Genomic DNA, 24,659 nt, shown 5'->3' on the forward strand with positions numbered 1-24,659 from the left:
TTTATCGAAGTACCGGAGAAGCTACTGGAGAAAGCAGTTAAATAATTTGCCCATTAATTAATAATGAGTGTGCCGAAGTGATTTGAGTTGGCTATAATAAACTTTTGGCGAACTGTTGCAGTTGTATTAATGTGTAATCACCCCCACGGCATATGTAATCGTGGAGGGTAATTTCAGCTTGAAACGTGTGCTTTTGGTGTCACTCATGTCTGAGGCCTGGGCTCACAGTGTCTTACACTTCCCCCATTTTTGTGTTCATTTGTTTCTGAAGGACCAGCAGCAACTCTCCGTCAGCGTCTGTTTATCCATCTGCTGTGATCCATTCACAAATTTTCCTCCATCTGCTGTAATCATCACTGCACTTAAATGTTGAATCAGCTCGTTAGCAAACAATTAGCTGTATTTTGAAAAAGTGTTTAAAGAGACTTCTGAATGTTTCTCCTGAAGTTTTGGAGATGGGAGACAGAAGGCGACTGCACACTCTCTGCACACTCTTTCTAATTGGTAATCAGCCATCTCTTCTGCGTTGCCTGCATTAGCTCAGACTACTAATTTGAGCATTTTGAGACATTTGCAGACACAACTGCTCCTTGTATATTGTAGTTCAGGTCACCTTGATATGAAAAGGACATCGCTGCCTTGAATTAAACTAAATCTCTGTCATCCTGAGCAGGGGATATTAAGTGGACCCAACAGATTTCAGTTTTCAGTAGCAAAATGAGAATATAAGACACATCCAGAAGTTGTGAGCAAATATATTTAGAACAGGAGTCAGTTCTTTAAAAAAAAAAAGGAACAAGCTTGATGATGTTTTGTAATTGTCGTTGAAGATTTCCTAGGATCCTTCAGGAAGTGCCAGTATGAGGCTCTTGTATCTGTTAACTAATGATAATCACACATGCATACATAGCTCAATGGCCTCTTCTTTTTTGTTAAAATCCTTATGTTCGTTCTCTTGTTTCTTCTTTTCAGATTGACGCCTTGAGCAAAAGAAGCAAAGAAGCAGAGGCTGCCTTCTTGAATGTATACAAGAGATTAATCGATGTCCCAGGTGAGACTCAGACACAGCGGTGTGTTGTCTTTCTCCTCGTTGTGTTGCCAAGTGTGGATGAATACAAGCAGAGAACTGCTTCCATGAGAGTGTTCTTCTGCAGTCGTGGTGCTCCCTGGGAGTTAAAGTTGAGCGTGTGAAGTTTTCCTCAATGCCAGCCATGATGCAGTTTTTGCAACACACACTCTCATGAGAAATATCAAAGCTGAAATCATTCAGTGTGCTTCATTCTAAAAAACAAGTCAACAAATGATTAATTTGCTCATGGGCTGATAGTCAAAAAAAGAGAAAAACTCCCATTTTCACAATCCTCCTGAGAGAAATGAGTGATTCTGAAGTGATTCAAATACTGACATTTCGGCTGTGGAGCCTTCTTCCGAAACGTTGTCTCTTTTCTTCACTTGTTCTTTTGCAGCCTACGCTTGCTGGTGCAACTACTTAATTGTTTTTTGACAATTTACCGATTAACAGATGTCACTTTCAACTACAAAGCTATATCAGAGTGAAATTGTGCACGGTGCCCCTTTGTGCTGCTGGCTGGTCTGAAGCAAGAGAACAGAAATGGCACAAGTGCTTTTGCTGGCCGTTGTGATCCAGGACATCCAGGTCGGGTTTTCACTGTGTCTTTGGGCTTCGGGGTGGCAGGCAGGCAGACAGCAGGGCGTGTTTGAACAGGTCTGCCTGGGGAAACACTCAGCGCATCTGTAAATTATGGCTGTTGTGGTTTGGAGTTCCCAGCCATCCTAAAAAGAGGGGGGGGGGGTTGATCTACAGTAGACAGTTGCACAGAGCAGCCGAAGCCTGCCAAGACAGATGAGGAGCACCCCAGAGACTTTCTGCCATGCTCTGACGTCAACTTGTCTCTCCACTCGGATTAGCTGTGTGTGTGTGTGTCCTGTGTCTCTGTCTTCACTTGTAGGCCTTGCCTGCCTGCGTGTATCGTTGTTGTATCTGGCTGAACGTTTGGCACATCCTCTTGTGTCTGTTTGTGTATTTGTGCTGTGGAAGTGTGTGTGTCAGAGCCCTGGCAGCCTGCATCTTTCCTGCTTCCTTCTGAGAATTCCCAGAGTTCTGTGAGCAGAGCCACATCCTCCCACTTTCTCCCGATTTCCTGATTGCCTGATACACACAGCTGCTCCTCAGCTCAATAGCCAGGTCCAGAGGCTCCACTGCCTTATGGGACTCATGTCTAATCACAGCAACAGTGTGTTTTCCCCTGACCTTAGAATCTTTTAAACATCATAGATGTTGAGTTACTTCATCCTGTTAATAACAGCATAAACCATTGTTTCTTAATCTGGGGTGCACTTTGGGTGCCCCTGGAATAGCGAGATGCCCTTTCTGCGGGTGCGAGACATGCCAGATGTTTTTAGTAGGTAAAATCGCAAAACACAAAACAAGTACAGGTACGTAAGTACAGCTACAGTACTTTCACCAAATCTGTATATTTTAAGGTTAATGTAGTGTGTCATTATTTTTAATGTTGCTGTGAAACAAAATAGAATTATATATTGATTCTATTTTATTTAGGAATATGTTTCATTTTATAGTTAAGATATATCTCAGGTTTAAAGAAGTGATCTGCTTCAACACTTTTCGATAAAAGGTGCGAGCACCTATTTTGAGAGCCAAAGGGATGCAAGCTGCAGTCAGGGTTAATAGCTGCTGGTTGAAGCTACTGCAGTTATAACGACATACTGCATGAGAGTCCGGTTCAAATGAGAAAGTAAGGCACTGTGAGCACCTGCGACCACAGTGCCCGTCCCTGCTCCTGCCTCCCTGTCCTGCCCTCACATGGCAGCGGCCCTGGCCTTCCTGCGGCTGTCATTCCCACATGGCCTGGGCGCTGGGACATGGTTACACAGCCCGCCACTGGCCCTTCAGCTCCAGCACACCTCTCTATGGGAAACAGCAGCTGTATCGCAGGCTTGACTCTACTGCGCTAAACCAGCAGTTTATGTCTGCTATCCTGGTGCTTTATTTTTTTTTTTAAGTGTCTGCTGTATGTTTTCTGTCATGCAGTCTGATTATAGTGATTGAAGAAGGGCGGGTGTCCATTCAGGGTATCCTTTAACACTTTTTGGGTGAACAGTGTAACTAAAACATAAAAACTAAATATTTTACCACTTCTGTTCTGTAAGATATTATGGGTAATTGTTGTTTGCAATTCAGGGATCTGAGTTATAATTATATCAACGATGCTCATATTGCATGAGCCGAGACTTTGTAATTGGAGTAAGATTTAAAATTTTACTGAGAATCAAGGTTGCTGGGATGTTAACAATGGAGAGAAGAGGTTTGGTGTGTTACGTCATGTGGAGAAGCTTATTTTTAAGAATCCTTCTAACATTCTCCTTACATTTTTTATGGGAGACTTCTCAGACAGTTCGCTGTGCTCGATTTGGTGGGCTAAACAGAGATTTCTACCTGAGACAGTTACTACAGTGTGAAATTTATAGGTGCCTGTCTTCTAATCTGGCTCTTTTAAATCATTAAAAGAGGTTTAACATTCTGTGACTCACTGAACTACTTTCCAAAGGCAAGCTGTAGGCATTCCACAGCAGGGAGACAAAAAAAAAACTGAACGTTAAAAAAAAAGCTTTTTATTTTTTGTAAAGATGATTGGTGAAGAAGGCTGATCTAATCTGGTTCTTCATCAAAAGCTCTTTCTGTCTTTAACTTTTTTGTTCTGCTTTTCATTCCATCTCTCTCTCTCGCTTTGGCTGCTGACTCCTGCTGTCCTCACTCCCCTTCTCTGTCCCCTCTCCTCTGTCCCTCTCTCTCCCCCTCTCTCCGTCTCGCTCTCTCTCTCTTCCCGGCGGGGCTCTTGGGGCTAATGTAATCATATGATTACATAATTAACCCAGCTGTCTCATTAAAGAAAATCAACTGGAATTGGGGCATAATTAGTCATACAGCAATTAGTATGCTGATGATGAGCGCTGATGAAAAGGCTTGCCTGGCTGGCAGGGCCTCTGAAGAGACCACCATGGGAACGCATGCTCGTCTCCTGCAGACCACCAGGGCTGGGTTTCACGTGGGGCCATCGCTGCCAGGCTGAGATTTACCCGAGAGGAGAAGAGCAGCTTGAGAAGGCAGCAGAGCTCTGCAGGCACAGCGATTCCTGATCACTTGTTAAAGATGGAGTGCACACTGCATCCCTGCAAAAGTCTTTGGCACAGTTGGGAGTTGCTTTTTGTGTATATTATGAGCATTAACAGCTTCCTCAAACCCTCCACTTGTTTTCTGCTTTTATAACAACTTTGCTATTCATACAGCTTAGTTAGGGTGGAAAGTAACCAAGCTTGTTCTGTAGAAATATGAAATTTACATAGATCATAATCTGCAAAAACTAATCACAGCTATTTAATGTGAATTCTACATGCAGTATGAAGTGTTGTGTGATGGATTAACTGTAATTTACCATGCATGACTAGTTGATTAATTGTTGGAAGTTCCTTATCATTAACTTCATCTGTTCTTCTGTATACATTCATAAAGCTTAAAAGGGTACCTTTTGTACTTGTAATAACGCGTCTATCAGAGTTCCCTATTAGTTTAAAGCAAAATGGCTAAATGTTCAGGAGCAAATCACCCTAGAGCTGTCTCTGCATGAAGAAGAAAGAACAGTGCAATATGTCCAAGGCTTCTGTGCAGCTGTGTGGCTCATTCAGGAAAACAGTGATTACAGCAGAATCTGGACAGTACCCAGGCACAGATCTGCCCCCACATCCCTCCTCACAGTGCTGGCTGTTTTCAGAAGATTTTAACTATGACTAATGTACTATTTGCTGTTGTTTTATCTTCTTACGTATTATAATGCTTTGCAGTGTAGTTCAGCTGGGAGGGTGAGAGATTGAGCACGATCTTATTGTGTAGGGCAAGAACGTCTGGTATGCTCCCTGTTCAAATTAAGCCTTTACGCTTATACGGACATCTAATACTTTTCTGGAGCAGCATCCTTGTGACTGCCTGTTTCCCACTCTAGAGATTTAGAAGAACGTGTCTGTCTCTTCTCCTTGTCGCCAGCACTGTCCTGTTTGACAGCATCCTTCAGGCTCAGTGGACAGGATTGCCGAGGATGGCTCCCCGTGCCACTGGAGATGTGGAAGCAGGGCTTCTTCTTCTGCACACATTTCCTCTTGGCTTATTAAGTTCTGACACAGTTCTTCACTTAATGCTCCAGTCAGCTGTTAACACCAAGGAGTGGGGCACTGTGGCCAAGGTGGTCCGCATCGGTTAGTCAGCTTCGTCTCTCTCACAGAAGCTTTGTCTGCACTTCAGTGTAGGACACAGTACAGTCGGAGGATCAGGAGATGACTTTTGATTTTACATGCTGTTTTCTTCTTCTGCTGCTTTTGGCTGTTTTGCCTGATGCTCTTTGTTTTGTTTTTACTTTTTCTTCTTGGGTTACCATGTGTGTTTATCAAAAAGTTCCTGTAAAAACGGGTTCTGAAATGACATCTCCAAGTTGATTATGGGGAGGAGAACCAGTGAAGGAAACTGATTTTGTGTAGTATGTTGTTATCTCATTGGTGGCTTTTAGTGTGTGTGAGTGCAACACTTGTACTAAATCGCTCACTCTGCTCCCTTTCATTTGACAGTGACGAGCCTTTTGTAAGGCTTCATTGTAGTTAGCATTGCAGGATCTTTAAGTGGAAGCCATTTCCAGAAATCATGCAGAATAGAAGCAATCAGACATGATACCAACCGGAATAGAAATCGCACAATGACAATTTAACTTCTCTGAAATAGTGTACTAATGCTTTGTATTAAGTGTGCACCTGTAAAGGCTCTGGCTGGGCTTTCCCCTTCTGTTTCTGTTCATTCTTTTCTCCTCCTGTCATTTTCAGTTCTCTTCTCCAGGACAAAATCGAGCAGTTTTTATTCATGATGTGGGCAAAAAAAAAAAAGCATCTGGGCCACAGTGGCAGTAAAACATAAGTTCATCTTGTTGCCATGTGACAGAAATGCATTTCTAATGCACTGCTGTATCAGCACAACCACAAGATGCAAAGAAAAGTTGCTATAGATAGCACTGCTCCTGCCAACAAGCACTTCGCCAATTAGTCATTGAATTGCTAATGTTTGAAGAAGCCCAAATCGGGGGGAAAAAGTGGACTAGGAAATGAGATGCTAGATGATCCTTAAGAAAAGAATAATTTGGCACAGATTATGATTTGGATAGATCATACCATCTCAAGTACATTTTCTTGATGCTCTTGATTTTGTTTTTGCTGAGCTCTTCCTTATTTTAATCAGCTGAGTTGAGATGTTGACACATGGCAACCTTGAGAATATAACCCACGATTAAATGCAGGTCTGTGCGAGAAACTGCACATTTCTAAAAAGTTGTGTCAATGCCTGAAGATTTATAATTGCCGAACTGTTAGATCAGTTTTGGTGGGATTAGGAAATGCTGTAGGGATTTTATTAAAAAAACAGGAGGGAAGTCTGTCTGTTTTTCTCAATGGAGCCCAGTTAGGTCAGTCTCTCTCTCTTCCAGCATTGTCAGAGGCTGTTGAGGTTTTGGCAAGTGGAAGAGTATTGTTGAAGTTACTGTGGCCCAGACATGCTCTGATCGTTATCTGACTCGTTGGGTAATTAGTAACTTCTTAAACATGGTAATAAAGACTGAGCCTGGGAGGTGTCTCAGACATCTTCTGTCTCTCAGTGCTTCGAAACAATACCCTTTTTCTGTAGGGGGTGAACTCCTTTCCAGCTGCAATGGTCAGGTAAAGCTGAATGAATGAAGTGAATTGAAAGTGAACAAGGGATTTTTGGAAAGAAAACCACTGTAGAGTTTTCACCTGTGTCAAAGCGGTGCAGATGGGTGTCTTTGGTGTGAGCAACATGTTTCGTAATTTGAAATTTCTAATGTGCTAAAAGGCATCTTTTTGTGCTACATAAAAGTGGATATAGCTTACATTGTTGGAAGCCTTGGTTTACCTTGATTTAGATGAATCATTTACTGTGGTCATGAGTTTTGAATAGTGACAGAGAGAATGAGATTGTGGGTACAAGCGGTGGAATGAGGTTTCTCCATGGGGCAGCTGGGCATTCTCTCTGTGACACAGAGATGAGCTCAGCAGTATGGGAGAACCTTGCAGTGCAGTCGCTGCTCGACCAGATCGAGAGGAGCCAGCTGAGGTTGCTCAGGCATCTAGTGAGGATGCCCCTCGGAGGCCCCCCACTGAAAGAAACCCCAGGGCAGACCCAGGACATGCTGGGGGATTATACATCTCTGCTGGCCTGGGGGTGCTTGGGAGACTTGCCGGAGATAGGAAGTCTGGTCTGCCCTGCTCAGCCTGTTATGACCCTCCCCAGGAGTAAGTGGTTAGAAGATGGATGGATTTTTAAAACTTCTTTGGTGAGATTATAGAAAAGCAGTGCGGATGCAGTGCGGGGCCTTCACTGCGGGTGTGTGTCTTTCAGACCCGGTGCCTGCTCTGGAACTCGGGCAGCAGTTGCAGCTGAAGGTCCAGAGGATGCACGACGTGGAGACGGAGAACCAGAAGCTGCGCGAGACGCTGGAGGAGTATAACAAGGAGTTTGCAGAGGTCAAGAACCAAGGTGAGAGAGGCCGTCGTGCAGCTCAACCCAGGAGAGCCTGTGCTGAGAGAGTAGTTTGGGACGTAACATTGGCTAAATGCGACCGAGGTCACATGGGTTTGACTTGGACTCGGGTTTTAATTGATCAGCAGTGCCCGACCTCTGGCGTCCTGCCCTGATGGAACTAAGATGATAGGATTGTCAGGAGGAGCTGTCTCAGTCCTCTACTCTGTACTCTTGCTCTGGTGATTGCTGACCTGCCAGTGCCCATTTCTTTGATGAAATAGCAGGGAAAAATACAGTTGGGGGAGCAAAACAGCAGTGAGTCAGAAGGAACGCATGGGAACAGGAAACAGAAAATGACCGGAAATGGTAGCTATAAAGTGAGGCTGACGATCTCCTCCACATCGCTGCAGAAAACGGCGTGTTTGCATCAGAAGCCCGCAGGCTCCAGTGGTTGGCCATCTGTGCTGTAGAGCAGCGTGAGGCAGCCACGGCAGTGGTGCTTTTCCCTGGCAGCAGCCTGCCCTGGAAATTCATTGTTACATGTTCAGAGACAGGAGAGAATCACATCTGCCCCCGAGTCTGTTACAGGATCTCTTCAGGATGCAGTGGGGAGGGAGTGTGTCTGTAAATCCCCACCCGCGGAGAGCTAATTGAGCCAACTCGATAGCGGCAGTGTTATATTTTGTTATTGATTTTTGTTTTTGCCTTTTCCCCTCCCTCCTGTCTGGACTGTGGAAATCCCCCCCCCCCCCCCATCCCTTTACACTCTTCCCTGCTGAGGCCATTGATCCTCTGCAACCTAAACGTTTAAAGTTCAATTTAACAGTTAAGGAGTAAAAAGTCTCCGAAGGGACTCATTGCCATTGATTATGTGTCAGGGCTGAAATGCTGGAGTTTAAATCACTGGGAAGGGGAGGGGAGAAGAAAAAAGGCAGTGAGCGGATCTGAGAGCTTTCATTCACAAACAGGCAGCACAGCCCTCCCTGCCTCTCGCCCCCCTCTCCTGTGTTTCTCGTACTGAACCTGCGCCTACGGATCACATACAGGCCTCCGCCGCCCCAGACAAGCGCTCCGCCTTGAAAGGAGGGTGACTGCCGCTGAACAATACCGACACTGAGCCGTTTGTGTCTCAGCCCGAGTCTCTCCAAGCAGAGATCCTGCAGTGTTTTGTCCTCTTTCTCAGGCTGGGTTAGCTCCTGCCAACCATTTCTCTGTGAGTTTGTTTCATTGTTCTTGCACTTTGCAACGAACCGATCGAATGCCCAAGGAAATCTCGGAAGTGTCAGTGTGCTCCTGTGGGTTCACGCTGGGCGATTGCTGTTAACACAGTTCTGCCGCTGCAGAGAGAAAGGGATTTTCATTTAGAGCACAGTATCTTGTTGATGTCAAAGAGACGAGTCATATTATTATGAGACTGTTTCATTAAAGTCATCATCTGCTTTTTTTGATTGAATCTTTGAGTAGTAATATCTGCAACTTAGTATTTTTCTCCACCTAAAAACCTTGAGCTGCCATGCAGTTGCTCACTGTAATTCCAGTAATAAATCAGCAGGTTCAGATTGTATAAAAATGTCTGGCAATTAATTGATTGCGGTTATTGATGGCAAGCACTGCAAGGAGTAATTGCTAAGTGTAAAACCACTATAGACTTGAAGATGGATGTCTTCAATAAATCCTGATCTCGTTAGGTCATGGTGGGGGGGTTGGTCTTGGCTGGGTCAGCCTTTGGAAGACCCTACCACAAGTCCTTCTGGACTGCAGAATCACCCGTGATTTCTGCCTGACATAGGTGTTATAATCATCTCCCCTCTCTCTTCTGGGGCAGAGGTTACAATCAAAGCACTTAAGGAGAAGATCCGGGAGTACGAACAGACTGTCAAGAACCAGGCGGAGAACCTGGCTCTGGAGAAGGAGCAGCAGCTTCACAATGACTATGCAGAGAAGGAGAGGTGAGTGAAGCCCCTGGCCTGCCCGCCCACGCTGTCATACATGCAGGTAGCCGAAATATGAGCTGGACAGAAAACATGGGAAACACTGAGCTAGAGCAGACTGCGGATGAAAAAGACTTTGGTGTTTTATGTTGACACATCATTAACATCATCTACACAATGCGGAGATGCAATAGAAAAAGGCAAACGTCCGTCCTAACAATGTTAGGGTGTACAGCTGAGAGCATAGAATTTCAGTCAAGGGGTGTTAAAATTGTCCGATGCTCTCGAAAGGTCTAATTTAGAATAGTGTGCTGAGAATAGGAAGCAGTGTTTCACCCTCAGGGTGCGGGAGAAAGGAACAAAGTGCTTCGTTGAAACCAGGCTGTACCACATTGTTGCAGCAGCAGTCCCGTAGTCCTCTACCTAGAGTTAAGGCCTTGTGGAATGGAGGTTGCTGGTTTGATTCCGAGTTGTGTTCTCATCTCCACAGTTATTCCTATAAAACAAAGAGCCATTTACTTGGGTCTGGAAGGGTGCGACTTGGAGACGTGATGGTCTAGAATTGCAGTGGGTGTGTCCCCAGGGAACACTCGGCGCTTGGATCATGGTTACACAACTCCTTACTTTGGTCAGCTTTGTAAAACCACTAATCTCCCTGTAAAGCATTTAATTCCGTAATGTTCTTTTTCTTTGGGTCATAAATCTCCCTCCATAACTTGAAGATATCCCTAATTCCGGCTCGGCCGTCCGTGTGGCCTGCCTCGGCGATTGACTGCCATGGTAATGCTGGTCTTGTGAGGCACGCTGAGCCGCTCTCACCTAGTCTGCCCCTCGGCTCGGCTCCCAGCCCTCCCGCAGAAACGTGCTGTCCCCTGTGGTCAGCAGGCCAGGTCCCCTGTCAGTGTCTAGGACAGCTGTGTCCCAGAAATAAAGGAATCTGTATTGTAAAGAGGTTATTGAACGTCTGTATCCTTAGAGCTCAGCATTTCTATAGATTGCAAATGAGCAGTTGTGTGTCCAAGTATTCAGCTCTAAGCGTGTTCTTTTGTGTTTTATTTAAATGGTTAATGGTGAATGACTGTGCTGGGCTGTTATTCATTCAGTCATTTATGCTAATAGTCTGCAGTCTGTTCCCTGGGCTTCCTTTTTCCACTGTTCGCATGTTCATTTGGGAAACTCAAAGATACTAAAAATGATGTAAAAATGTGAACAACTCAACTCGTGCAGAATTGACGATTTCTCAAATTACTGCCCAAGATATGCACTGTCACTGGTGTTACCAACAGCAGGTTATTGCAGAATTCAGTCTCTGCTTCAGGAAATCGGTTTTATAGTTTGAAACCTCTTTTTTTTTTGCTTCAGCAGTTCACCATGATGAAATGTAGGGTCTTGATGCAGTCTTTATAGATTTTAAATCTTGTTGGAAGGTCCTGTTAATCATTGTTCTGTAACGGTTTCAAACAAATCTGCTTTAACTTGCTCTTGGAGCAGAGCCCATTCAGAGCAGACTGATTTATCAATAGAGAAAGCCGGTTCTTTATGGGTTAGTGGATTCTTGCATGTTGGGAAGCCTAGTTCATGTGACTGATTGTGACTGATGTTTTGACCAGGAACAGATAAACATTACAGTAAACAGAAACCCCATAGACGGCACCACCTGTTTTTTCTTCAACATGTAGTTTGCCACAGGGGCTCATTTCACCCTCACACTCTCAGGCAGTGTCTGTCTGCTTGCCTGCGTAGGGTTCAAGATTAGAAAAGGGGGTCTCTGGAGTCTCTGTCAGGATTTCCTGGTTCCTGGTTTCGTTTGGCGCTCCCTACAAAGCCCCCTGTTTGTTTGGATTGTCTTCAGTGAGCTCGCCAGGCAGCTCACTGCCCACACTGCTCTTTCAGGAGGTTCTTGAGCGAGGACGTGGGTCTGTGACTCACCTGCTGCTCAGACGTGGCCCTCTGACTCTGTGAAGTCTAACTGGAGGGTGGGGGATTCTGCTTGCCATCTTCACAGAAGAGTGCCTGACTGGGGGGCTTGGTTTGCATGGAAAGAGAGCCAGCTGTGTGGTGGGTTTTCTCTCAGTGACTGGTGCCTCAGTATTGCTCAAGACCTTGACAGCAAGACAGAGCACCATTAAGAGAACCGAGTGGTCTGATGGGAAGACCGCTGGGCAGCTCTTGCAGCACAGGGAACGACAATTCCCTGGTGTCCCAGTCGTCAACTCCGTTAAGAAGAGTTTCACAGTCCAAGCCGACCTGACATTTTCAGGTATTGAATGGATATATTTTATTCTTTCGCAGGCTTCATTCTTTTCTCACCTTTTGCTTTATGGATCTGAAAATTTAAGATTGTTTTTTGTCATTGTTTCTAAGATGTTTTTTTTCCAAAGTCACTTCACTTCGAGCAGAAGGCAGGAGAGGGAGTTATAACTGCTGAACATAACAGAAAGCTGCACTGTTTTTCTCACCCTTTGGCAAATACAGTGGTGCCCTGACACAAAGCAAATTAGTCTAAAAAACCAGGGCAGTTTTGCTTTAACAGCCCAAATAAAATAACATAGACCGTTTGTTCAATTTCTCCGTAAGTCAACAACTATATCAGCAAGACAGAAAAATAAGTTAATGTGTCCTGTGTTCTTAAAGTTCATGTGTCCTGAGTTCCAACTCCAAGTGTTGACCTTAACAATGCGGAAGAGTTTTCAATGGAACCATAACCTGACTTTTATTCTCGGTATTAAGTTAACTGTTTTGGACATATACACAGTCAGGATGCACTCACTACACTTTCCAAAATCTGACAGCGCCTCAGTTGGGGTAAAAAAATCTGGAATGTGCTCTGAATGTGAAATGTATTTTTGGGGAGAATAGACTACTGGTTAAGATGTAGTGGCAATTTCTTTTGATCCTCCCTGATCCCTGAGTTTTTACACCTCCCCGTTCTCTTCCGTTCATCACATTCCTGCATTCTCTTCCACACCTCGCTCTTCCCTTCCCTGTCGTGTGGATGTATTATTAAGGCCTTCTCCTGCAGACTCCTTATTTAGTAATGAAGCCTGTTTATGACACCTCTCAAGACGTCGGCTTTTCTTCTAATGAGGAGTTTGTGAAAACAGTGCTTGTCGAAGGGGCTGTCTTGATGAGTTATTAATATCCCAAACCGACAGGCAATCCAAAAACTAAAGTATTTTCTAAGCTGCAGTCAAAAGAAACCAGTCTGGGGAAGAAAAAAAGGTTGTTTTTCTGTGTAGGAGCCATTGTGGACATAGGTTGTGTGTTGTGATGGCTGAACAGTCCTGCAGAATGCGTTTGCACCAGAAAACTGTCTGATCTTCCATTTTCAAATTGAATTGATTCTGTCTTTCTTTATCTTCGACATCAGTCAAGACATCTGTAGAAATACAGAAGGATGATAAATATTCTGGTGACTGTCTTTATTCTTCTGAAGGTCTTTAAATCATGACGGTAGTCTTCTCAGCTTACCATTTGCTTCCTGACTCAGTTTTTGAGAAATATCAGGCAAATGTCAAACATGGAACCATATGATGTGACTGTGATTTTGTAAAGTTTAATGTTGGTATTTCAGGAGCTTTCATTTCTGGAGCTGTTTTCGAACTTGACTGCCAAAGAGCTTTTACGTGCCAAGATTTACGGATTGACTGATTTTAACAAAACATTGTAAATTACACTTTAGCAGGCCCCCTTTTTGCACCAGAAACAACTTTGCTTAAATTAACAATTCAAAAGCGTCGGCCTATAAACACTTCTCTATACGTTTCGGGAAGTGATTGAGGTTTCTCTCAGGTGTTCTGACACATTAAAGCTGGAGGACGTGTGCCCTTGAAAAGGAAGAGTTTTCTTGTGGCTTGAAGAATTGTAAATCCCGTGATCATGAGAAGTACCGTATTTTGTGAAGCTTGCACAGAATTACAGTCTTCACTGGGGTTCTGTTTTCTCCTTTCAGAAAGCTACAGGAATCCCAGGAGTCACTGGCCTCCAAGCTGGAAGAGGCAGATCACAAGGCCCAGTCACTACAAACAGGTACAGAATACACTGAACATGTTACTGGCACCTACCAGCCAGGAGAGCACAAGGCATTGTGACCATTACACCTAATCCTCTACAGTGCACCAAACAGCAGCAGTACGAGTCCTGCTTCGCAGATGTAACCACAAGAGATTTATAAATATGATTACACTTGTAAATTTATGATTCGTACTGGCCTGGCCTTAGCAGTTTCTAAATCTCTTTGTATGACAAATAGCATGCATCAAAATATCCCTCGATATTTTTATTTTATCCAGAAAATGAATGATTTAAAAAAAAGCTGTCTGAATGTCAAGACCTTTACACAACTCTATATGACGGATCCTCTTATTTCTGATACTCTTGCCATTTGTTGACCAATCCACAGAAATGGGAACTTAACCCTTAGGCCCTCTAGTTTCCACAGAACTTTTACTTTTTTTAAACTTTAATCAAAACAAAGTTTTGGTGGTAAAAAAGCAGCTGGTCCTTAAACTGACATAACATTGAGTTGTCAGTGTGTTAGTTAATACACTACAGCAAGGATATGCATGGCAGAATATCTTCTCTATAACTTCCTCTTGGTTGTTCATATCCTGCTGTGTACAACTGCTGATCGATTGATGTTCGTATAGTGACTCTCATCACAAGTCAACGTGGCTCGACTAGTAAGGGCATTCGATGGGATTGGAGTTTGAGCTCTGTGATCCCGAGCTCCGCAGCTCCAGTTTGGGTCGTGTCCTTAGACAACTGTGAATGGAATTTGCCACCAGGGCAGGGCAGAGAGCAGTGGACCAGGGCTCTCTCAGCTGCCACCTGTCGGGCATGAACAGTGAGAGGCGCTCTGTTCTTCCAACTGGAGGAAACTCTCCCGTCAGCTTGCCATGTGCGAGGGGACACAGGAAGAAGGGCTTATTGGAGGAGCAGGTCACCTGTCTCGTTCTCTCCTGAATGGGTGCAGGAGTCATTGCCAGAGCTGTCTTCAAAATAATACAATTGGCAATTATGAAATGTTATTCTGAACATTACAAAACAAAGAAATATATCTTTATTTGAGGTTTTTCAGAAGTTAGTAATGAAAACCAGTAATGGTTCTATAACTTGGTGCAAGAATGTAGATTCATACCAATAATCAGTTCTTGAGGCAATATGTTCTTCTTGTTGAAGAGCATCTAAGCTGCTTTCTCAAAACCAGAATCTCTGGGGTTAATTCTCATTATGAAAGTTCAATGACAAACACTAACTGTGCTTTAAAAGAGCCAAGAGCAACATTAGCTTTCCTGCTTATTGAGTCAGGATATTTGTCAGAGTGAAAAATTCACAATTGTGAAGGGGTCTGGTTTTGTCAATCCTTGAAATGCATATCAGAGGGCTGTTTGTCCTGTACTTTAAATGGTGCATTTTTTTTTCAGCACTTGAAACAACTCAGGCAGAGCTTTTTGATCTAAAGACCAAGTACGACGAAGAGTCCACGGCAAAGTAAGTTTACTCTCCTCCCTGCTGTCCTGCTGTGTAACTACCTTATGAACTGTTGATTTCAATTTACTCCATTTTATGTTGTTGTTGTTACATATTACACCTAGTCAGTATTTCCCATTCGTGGTACTTGCATACTCTTGGGTTTTCTGGATTTCCAAATGATCTATTAATAACTTAGGTTGATTGATACCTGTGATTGAGGTATTTTGCTTCGTTAGAAGTGTTGTGATTGTGGAAGGCTCCTGAACCGCTAGTGTGAAGTCTATATTCAGTGCTAACTTTCAGTGTTTTATATTAAGTGAGCAGGTGTCTGGATTTGGAGCAGTTGGACCCATGCAAGGATAGGAATATTTATTATGGGAGTGTTTGATAAAAGCGCAACTCCCACCAGTTAGCACAACAGTAATTGATGACCTGTTAAAGAGATGTTTGACTGCTGTAAGGCGTTTGACCAAGCTGAGGACTGACTGAGAAGAGCTCTTCTTGACCACATTTCTTGGCAGCAGTATGCTTGCAGCAGGGCGTTTGTGAAACCAAGGGCTAAGTGCTGAAAACTAGCTGAAAGAAAAAAGATCTTGTTTAAAAAAATGGTTCAGGCTGCGGGTTTAATAAGGCTAGGTGATAATGAACCCATCTGGAATGAAAGTGTGACAGCAGTCAGACAGGGGTCCGGGAATCATGAGCAGGACCCCGCGAGTGGAGGGGTGGGCAGGCAGGGCAGGTACGTGCAGCGTGGAGGGCCGGCCTGCGGAGCTGTGTGTGGGAGCCGCCTGTGCCTCTCGCTGCTCTCCCTGTGGTTGGGTGCGAGCTGTAATTTCCATGTCGAGCTGTCACGCAGGAATGCTGCCTAGTGCTGAGCCTGCGCCCTGGGGCTATTTTGGTGCTTACCACCCAGCGCTTGGAAGCGGCTTAATTACAGCTGCAGTAACCAAATGAATGGAGGCCCTTGCCAGCCCCACTTGTGCTGCTTTTGAAGTGAGCAAGCCCCATGTCAGCGCGGCACCGCGGCTGCCGGTCCCCACGTTACCGCGCCTCGCCGGGGGTCCCCCGCCGCTGTCAGCCCCCGAGAGCCGCCGGCTCGTCCCCGCGCCCCTTCCCGGTCCGGCCGCTGGGATTCCGTCCCCGAGAATCGTGCCATTGGCAGTCAAGAGCGAAAGGTTTACAGATCGCAGGTTTGCACACGTCCATGCGTGGAAAACAGTGGCAACTCAAACAGTGTCAGGGACAGTCTTTGATTCTAAGGTTTCGGAATGAATGAAGTATGTCCCATATGTGCTAAGTGATTGGTGCAGATACCTTTAGATCACATCTATGCTGTGTATCGGGGGGATAAAAGGTAAACATTTGTGTTTCTTATACAGTGTGCTTCAGAAATGACAGACCTGACGAATGGGTTTGATTGACTCTGGCTGAGCTTGAAAGCCAGCTGTCTCTGACCAGCAGATGTAGGAATAAGTTCACTCATTTTCCTTTCAAACCACACCCTAGAATAGTGATGATCAAATACCAGCCCTCCTAATCCGCTGCAGTTCAGTTCTGTGGTATATTTAACTGTTTAATCCGATAATTGGACTAATTGCCGTTTAACCAAACAACAAACATGTTGGTTTCTTATGGTGGAATTCACAAGACGTTCCAGGATTGTACTGACCTACAGCAAAGATGTCCACCACAACCAGATGGTGGAAAAACAGAAAGCAGAAAGCACTGAGTTTGGATTGTCTATTTTATTTCCTCCTGTTATCAGAGGAGTTGCATGCAGCATTAGTAATCATTTAAAGAGGTTTGCTTTAATTAGGCATTTCACACTTCTTTTTTGCCATACATGTGTTTTCCAGCTTGCTTTGCACACAAAGAATCACTCAGTATTCACTTGATGGTTAAGTGTGAATCTCCTGTCACATGTCTTTTGTGTGTGAGGACCTAAATCGACATACCAGTGAGATTGAACATGAGGAAGGTGATGTACGAGTGTTTTATCATGTCCTCGGGACCTGCAGTCTTTCTCAGTCCCATCTCGTTCAGATTGCCCAAGATACAGCTGTCCATTGACATACAGAGCTGTGTTGAAGCATCACACTATGCTAGAATAGCCCCTTGTAGTCGCTTTACCCTCACTGTAACAAAACACAGAATTGCTGCCAAACGGCTTGATATTTATAGACCTGCTTTATTTCCCTGAATGCACGTCACTGAAAAACAGCTAGACTAAACACATAGCTCCCTGGACAGTCCAGTAGGCTTCTCATTCTAGCCCTTACTATCTCTGTTTAGATGACCGCTGGCTTGGCTCAGGCTGTGTTGAAGTGATCCAGGTGACCTGTCGGTACTCGGGCAATATTGAAATGAACAGAAGCTTTGTTAGAAACCTTCATGTTTTGCTTCGTAATGCGAACGGTGTGGTGATGAGACCCAGACTGGCTGTCAGAGTGTGCAGGAGGGTGGGTTTTTTAGCTGTCCATCAACAGGTGAAGGTGCCCACTGTGCACAACAGGGACCCCCTCGTTCAGGCTTGGCAATGCAGGGCACACTGTCAGGTGTGGCCACTTTTACTTCTGCCCAGCGCTCCGGTGAACGCATTCACATCACTGTTGTAGTTGAATATCAGTTGCAAAATGTCCTGCCTGTAACCTTAATAAGGAGCTTTCCAGCTTTTCCTTATGCTGGTTTGGTCAATTTCCCCCTCTTTTCAGTGTTGCTGACAGGAGTGTTGATTGTAACAAAGGCATTGTTTACCCCAGTTCAGATCTGCAGTCTCTGTGCTTGTTTGGAAAACGGTGGTTCTAGTGCCATGAACCAAGTTTCAAAGTGGAAATTTCCCTCATCCTTCCCCAGCTGTTAAAATCCATTGTTTGTTCCTGGTTTCTGCCTTTGAAATACATATATGGGATAATTTGGATGAGCATTTGAACTGCACCCAGCTTCAGTTTCAGTTCTAGCTAGTCAGCATTGGCAAGTTAAACACTTTTACACACGCACTTAGAGAATATGTGCTGCTTAATATCTATTTTGTGTGTTTGTTTAACTGTGTTTGACAGTTCCTTTATGTGACGTTTTGAGCAAGATTTAGAAATGCGGTCCTGTAAGAAACAACACTGTTCTGTGCAGTACAGATTATGTTTCTGTGTGAAGAATGGAGTTTCACTTAGATTTAAGAGTAATATCCACTTTCAGGAAACGGCAGTGGCTTATACTAAAAGCAAGACAGGATTCAGAATGTAGCTGTGTCTTATTCCTTAAATGATGCTCATAAAGAGGTTTTAGAAAAATGCATATTCTTTGTATGTCAGTTTTCAAGTATGCTTTGCAGAATACTGCATTCTAGGTCACAGTTTTGAATGATTTATAAATTTGTATAATTTAGCTGACTCTCTTCAGTATCAACATTGAGGACTTTTGTTCTGCAGACAGATACAGATTTGCATATTTATAAATCATTCAAAGCTGTAGGTCAGAACACAATATTTTGTGATGTGCAGATGAAAACAGTTAAGTAGGTGTTGAAGCTGTAATGTGTTTTTTAATGTGTCTCTGGATAGTGCTCCTCTCCAAAGTCTGGGACACAGAAAATGTCTAAAGCACGTTTGAATTGCTCAGCAGTTTGTCAAGAAGCGACACCTCTAGACCCCAGTGGGTTTCAGAGAGCCATTTGCATCTGGCCTTTCGGGGTTGGATCATTCTCTGTATGCTTTTCACAGCAGCTCTGGTACCTGCTGTGTTTCATGGTGATGTCATCGTGCAAACAGCTAACAGCTAGGAGGCACTTTGATTGATGGACCCCCACCACCACCACCTCTGCCATTGGTGTTCACTGCAGAGGAACTGACGGACTCTTTCCAGCGCTCAGCATGTTACAGGAGCAATTCGTAGCAGGATTTCACTGCCATGGGCTGCAATCAGAAAAAATCCAGTGTATTTACTTTTGTTAAGTATAGAAACAACTCATTTTACTGTAGGAAATAATAGGCTGTATTTCTCTGTAGCCCTACCTGACGCAATAGTCTGTATCTGTAAGCTGCTGGACACATGTTACATTATCTTGGCCTCATTAGGTTAGCAGCCTGACATTAAATGAAAGCAAAACTGCCTTTTGAAAATAATTTTTCGTAGCCTTCCTTTACATTTGCCGTAGAATTCAAGCTGCGGATTCTGTTTATAATAGAAATCCCGTGTGCTTGAAATAAATTTCAGTGCCCGACACCTATTTTGCACTAAATAGAAAATCGAGTTGCCTTTTCCTTTCCTTTCCTTGTTTGCGTGTTGCCCGTTGAAGGTGCTCGCGAGGCCAGGCTGTACTGGAATGTACCGGGGCCGGGGAGCTGTTTGTTGGGGCTGGCTGGCTGCTGGAGATCCCCTCATTAATAAACACTGCCGAGCCAGGCACCTCCCCCTCCCCGCCGCACAGACAGAACGCCTTGTACCTCATCAATGGATCCTTGTTCTGTCTCCAAGGGCTAATTACGTTTCAATTGAAACGAGTCATGGAAAACATTCCCCCACCGCGTGCTTCCCCAACAAGAGCCTTTCAGGAGCCTGGGCTCTGACTGTACGGAGGCTCTCCCCGGCTGTGGCAGAGCCATCGGGATTTCTGCATCTCTGCCTTTGCGCTGCGGAAGAACAGAGAATAGAAAAGAAGATTCCCTTGCGTGCAATTCTGAATACATATAAAGGATTTGAAGATTAAAACCCCCAAACCGCTGAGCCTCATACTAGACACAAATTGGAGAAAGGGGGAGCCTGTCTGTCCTGGTTTCAGCGTAGTGGACAGAGAGGGGAATGTGCCTGAGTGCTGAGAGAGGAGGGAGCAGATTGATGTCCCACTTCTGCACAGAGCACTGCGTTGATGCAAACTGAGAGCGCTGTCCAGATTATTATTTGTGCTCTGCCTGTAAGTGAAAAAGAAATCAAACTTTTTTGTTATCCACCACGAGAATGCACTGAAAATTAAAAAATAAACATTAAAGAAAGCAACCCAGAGCTAAATAGAAGGGAAACGGTGGACTTTGATGGCCGAGGAAGAAACGTTCCCCCTCCCGTGTATGTGATATAGGCATCCCCAGTGCTTTACCTTCCCCGAGCGTTAGGCCTCACACTGTAATGGAGGACGAGAGGCTCATCTTGTTTGTTCCAGGTTATCGCTCAAGGACAGGATTTCAGCAGAGAAGGGTCTGGTATCTCAGGATGTCAGTCTGACTTGATTTTACTCTAGTTCCAGGCATCATCTGCTAAAATAGCTAAAACTTTTGATGTTCTACCAGCAGATAAAACAGATAAATTGGGATTCAGCGCCTCGCAAAATACTCGTTCCATTTCATCTGTCTGTAGGGTGTAAACAGCTCAGATTTGCTAGTCCTAACAGTCAGGCTCTTTAAAGCTTGTCCTTCATCATAGAAAAAGGGCTCTGGCACAATGGAGAAGGTTAAACCCAGATGTTACAAAGGTTCATTGTAAACAATAAAATAAAACTTAAAAGCCTAACTCTGTGTTTGTTGGTAATAACAAGACAATAGCAAGTCCTTGTCTCATCAAGCCCGGTGACAGTTCCTGACTGATAAAACCATCAGTGCAAAATAGCATTGGACCCAGTCTCTTTCCACCCTGGTCTCATGGTTTCTTTTCTCTCAGTTTTGTTCTGTCTTGCATTCTGTGTCTCTTTTTCTTCATGGCTCCTGATCGCAGACACAGGCCTCCCTCTGTCCCTTCAGCCTGATCATTTTTCTCCAGGCTCCCAGGTCTGGTTGTCCTGTCCTCCCCACTGCCCATGCACAGAGGACTACAGATTCCTTCCCGCTCCACAATCGGACGACTGCTGAGGAGTCTGGGAGCTGTAGTCCGCTGTGGCTCCTCTGAAAGCTGGATTTGCAGCACACTAACCCCCTTCCCCCCACACGCACTTTCCCAAACATTATTGTAAACAAAATGTATTTCAGTGTTTCATCTGAGATTATAGTTGCCTCAGCCTTGCAGGACTAGATGACAGGCCCAGCCTATCTCTGCTCTTATTATGTGCATTAAAATTCCTCACGCAATTCCCAGAGCATGACCACTGTCTCTTTTGTATACACCAAATCCACAGAACCAACATACACACACAATTCACTTTATTCGTTTTTATTTTTTTTACATTCAACACATGCCTGAAGGCGCACTCTAGTGCCTCTGTGTGCCGGTTGAGAAGCCCTGTTCTGAGGTGTCTCCGTTTCTGGTGTTGCAAGGTTATGAGATACTTACAGGACGGAGGATTTATAGGCTTTTTTTCAAGGACAGGGAAATTGCAGAAAGCAGCAATTGGTGTTAATTTCATTTGGGTGTTTTTATATAAATTCTCTTAAGAGAGTTGGGCTTGCCTTTTCTGTAAAGCCTGGGTTCTGGAGCCAGACACGCCTGTGAGTGTCTGCAGGGCTCAGTTCGTGAAGATGGCATTTAGACAGACTGGGACATGTCAGGAGCCCCATGCAAACAGCTGCAGTAATTACACCCCGGCTGCAGCATCACTGAGTCCCTGCAAATTAATCATCAGCTTTGGAAAAGCTGTGTGCACGTTAGTTCAGTCCTGCCTTAGCCCTTGTGCAGAATAAACAAGGTCTTAATTATTGAAGTGTCACACTATGCATTTTTATTTATTGGGTAACTAAAGCAAGCAGCAGCTTTTAAGTTCAGTCTCGTTTGATGGGGGGGTGGTTATGTTTTATGCATGATGGATTTTTCAGCACTTACTACAACCGCAGACGTTGCAGGAAGTCTTGATGCACTGCTTCAGCTGTTACATCGTTTCTGCAGAACTTGAAAGACACGGAATCTGACTTCTGAAATGAAGTACACTGTTGGTGGAGCTCAGGGGAGAACACTGTTAGGTGTCGAGCTAGAAACACAGCTTGCCAAGGTGATGGCACGTTGAAGCATTAACAGGTAAATGTTGTTCTGAGTGTTTCAGTCAATGCACTGGCATGGAAAAAAAACAAGCTTGTTTTAATTATATATTGTGACCGTTTCAGCATTGAGGTCAGAAGCCTTGAGTGCGACACACTTTGCGGAGAACCACTGACTTATTCAGGAAAGGGTGGACCTTCAGATTTCACTGGAATTATTCATCTTTTTCTCTTTGCTGCCTTTTGCCCCCAAAGCAAGTTTAAAGCTGCATTGAGTGTCTAGCCCAATACCTCTATTTCTATGAGAGCCTTCAGCTCTTCCTTTAGAAGCAGGTGTTTCCACAGTTTGGTGGTGAGGTAACTAGCAGAGCAGTGCGGGTTCTGTATTGGGCACACAGCTCTTCTCGATTTCTATCAGTGATGTAGATCGCATTATATTGTAGTTAATAAACCAGTCAACTTTATAGATGATGCCAAACTAGATTTCAGTAGGATTTAGAACACCTTACAAAAATAGTGTCAACATCCCGCCTTTTGCATAAGTAGTTTCTTCAAGCTCAGCATTTCCCATTTTAGATTTGTTTTGCTACCTACATGTTACATGAACAGAGAAAAAGATTAACTATCATCTAAAATGGGAATGCTGAGCTTGAAAAAAATACTAATGAAAAATACTCATGGGGAAAAATGAGTTGTTGACACTTTTGACTTAGATGTTGCAGGGAAGCGATGTAAACGACAGACTTGTCTCCTGGAAGCCGAGCGAGGGGCCTCTGCTTTGTTTGCAGGCCTCTGCGCTCGAGCCCGATCTTGCGTGACCTGGTGACGGGGGAGTGGGTCTGGGCCTGGTCCAGTCAGGACTGGAGAAGGAGGCTGTGGAGTCGCTTCTTCAGCCTCGAGTCCCAGGCCTTGGAAGGGTGTTTAGGGCCGTCCCTTAGGCACTCGGACTCTGCTTCTCTGGTTCAGGACTCTGGCGTTTTCCTGAACAGTAGTTTGCGACAGGCCATGTCTTTTGTCTTTCGTGTCTTCCTCGTTCTGCCCCTGTGAAACCTGACTACAGTCCGTTGTTCAGGAACGACCAGTCAGCGTCTGGCGGGACGGTGCAGTCGTAGCTGTTTGTGTGTCTTCTTCTCGCGGAGTCCTGTCATGAAACTCGGCCCTGCTTCCTTCCTCCCCTCTCCCGTGCCTGTCCCCACGCCTCACCGCTGGCCGATCTCGCCCCCCGCGCGCTCTGGCATCGGGAGGAGGGGGGCGGCTCCGCTCATGCGGAATAATGGAACTCATCGATTTGTTGCACGGTGTGTTCGCCGCCCCCTGCCCTCTCCGCGGGGCGTGTCTGCTGTGGAATGTCCCTGTTTGCCGAGAGGCCTGCGGGGTGCCCCGACCCCCAGCCCCCCAGCTCTCCAGCGAGGCACGCAGGAGCTCTGGCTGCGTGGCGCGCCGAGCCGCAATCTGAAATTTTAATGCACCGCTTTGCAGCGCGGCCCCTCTCAGTGTGGCTGCTTGCCTCCCCCGAGCCTTCCCCATTTACTGCTCGGCTGAGCAGAGCACCAGCCCGGCGAGGGCTGGCTTAACCCTCAGTGAGCCGGGCCGGTGCTCTCACACGCAGACACGCTCCGCCGGGCTTCTGCACCTGTCAGCCTGGGACTGTGTCTGTAAGAAAATGTTTGTGTGCATCTGTACTGAGCTTGGTTTGATAATTGGCCTGAGAGGGACAGCTGCAGATGTTTCTTCTAGAGATACGGCAGCCTAGAAATATCTGGCTGTGTCGAGAGCACAGCTGGGCAGTGTCTTTTCGAACTCGAACACCAGGACACGTACAGTGTGAGCCTCGGTTTTATATAAGAATGGTTTGCTCTGTTTCAACGTATTTGCACTTAAGTATAACCTTTAGTCCAAAAGGGGCTGATCTAATACTCCTTTTATTTTGACCACCAGTAATAGTGTTTTATCTTTTAAGTAGTCACACTACTTTTGGAAGAAATGTGTTTCTATGCAGAGATTTACTCATCCGAAGTGTAGCCAAAAGCCATTTGGTCCATTTCTTTTTTCTCCATTCAGTTATTTGGGATGTAAAGAAAGTTTTATGATCACTTTATTTAGATAAAGGTTCTAAATAGGTTATAGGATATAGGTTCCCACTTTCTAGCCACCTGGAGTGGACTGCTGCTGAATTTTACTGTGTGAAGCCTTTCATACACAGCCCAAAACAGCTGCCTGAGTAACAGAGCTGAGGACCCTGAACAGGGATACAATAACAAGTTCACCTCAGGTCTGAGAGCAGGATGGCAGGCTCTGCTGGGCAACCAGGAAACAAGGGGTCTGGTGTAAATACAGTCGGCCCAGATATGTGAGCCCTAGGGAGTCCTGCACTGCAAGAGTGGTCGAAAGACCCCCCTTTTTAACCTTGCCTGTCTTACTTTGGCTTTTTGTGAAATAAAAAGTGGTTTAATTGAGCTACCCCAAATCTGACTGTCCTACTAGAAAGTTATCATGCCTTTCTGCCCTAATACTATAAAACAGTCTTACATTGCAGCTGCGTACCAGTCAGTGAATTTCTTAATACTGTGAATTTGTACAGCTGTACCAGATATGCATTCATACGTACTAGTGTGATAAATCTTCAAACCGTCTGCACAGCTCTTTAAACTAAAGGAACAGCTGCTTAAACCTGGTTTAGATAACGTTATGGGAAAAGAAAGAGAACTTGGATCAGCTTCAGGGGTGCTGAACAAGTAGGGGAGTGCTCTCATCTCC

General features: G+C 44.9%; 1 protein-coding gene across 7 annotated transcripts in view; it reads left to right on the forward strand.

Moving 5' to 3' along the window:
* cux1a (cut-like homeobox 1a) overlaps positions 1-24,659 on the forward strand; it is a 170,411-nt gene that overhangs the window by 80,390 nt on the left and 65,362 nt on the right. For all 7 annotated transcript variants that reach the window (XM_088615795.1, XM_088615799.1, XM_088615800.1 and 4 more), the window contains 5 exons: positions 973-1,051; positions 7,487-7,624; positions 9,435-9,558; positions 13,493-13,569; positions 14,967-15,033. In XM_088615795.1, coding sequence (XP_088471921.1) covers positions 973-1,051; positions 7,487-7,624; positions 9,435-9,558; positions 13,493-13,569; positions 14,967-15,033 — 485 coding nt within the window. The remainder of the gene's footprint in view (positions 1-972; positions 1,052-7,486; positions 7,625-9,434; positions 9,559-13,492; positions 13,570-14,966; positions 15,034-24,659) is intronic.

This window comes from Lepisosteus platostomus, chromosome 22, assembly GCF_059453375.1.
Source record: "Lepisosteus platostomus isolate fLepPlt1 chromosome 22, fLepPlt1.hap1, whole genome shotgun sequence".
In the NCBI taxonomy this organism is placed as follows: domain Eukaryota; kingdom Metazoa; phylum Chordata; class Actinopteri; order Semionotiformes; family Lepisosteidae; genus Lepisosteus; species Lepisosteus platostomus.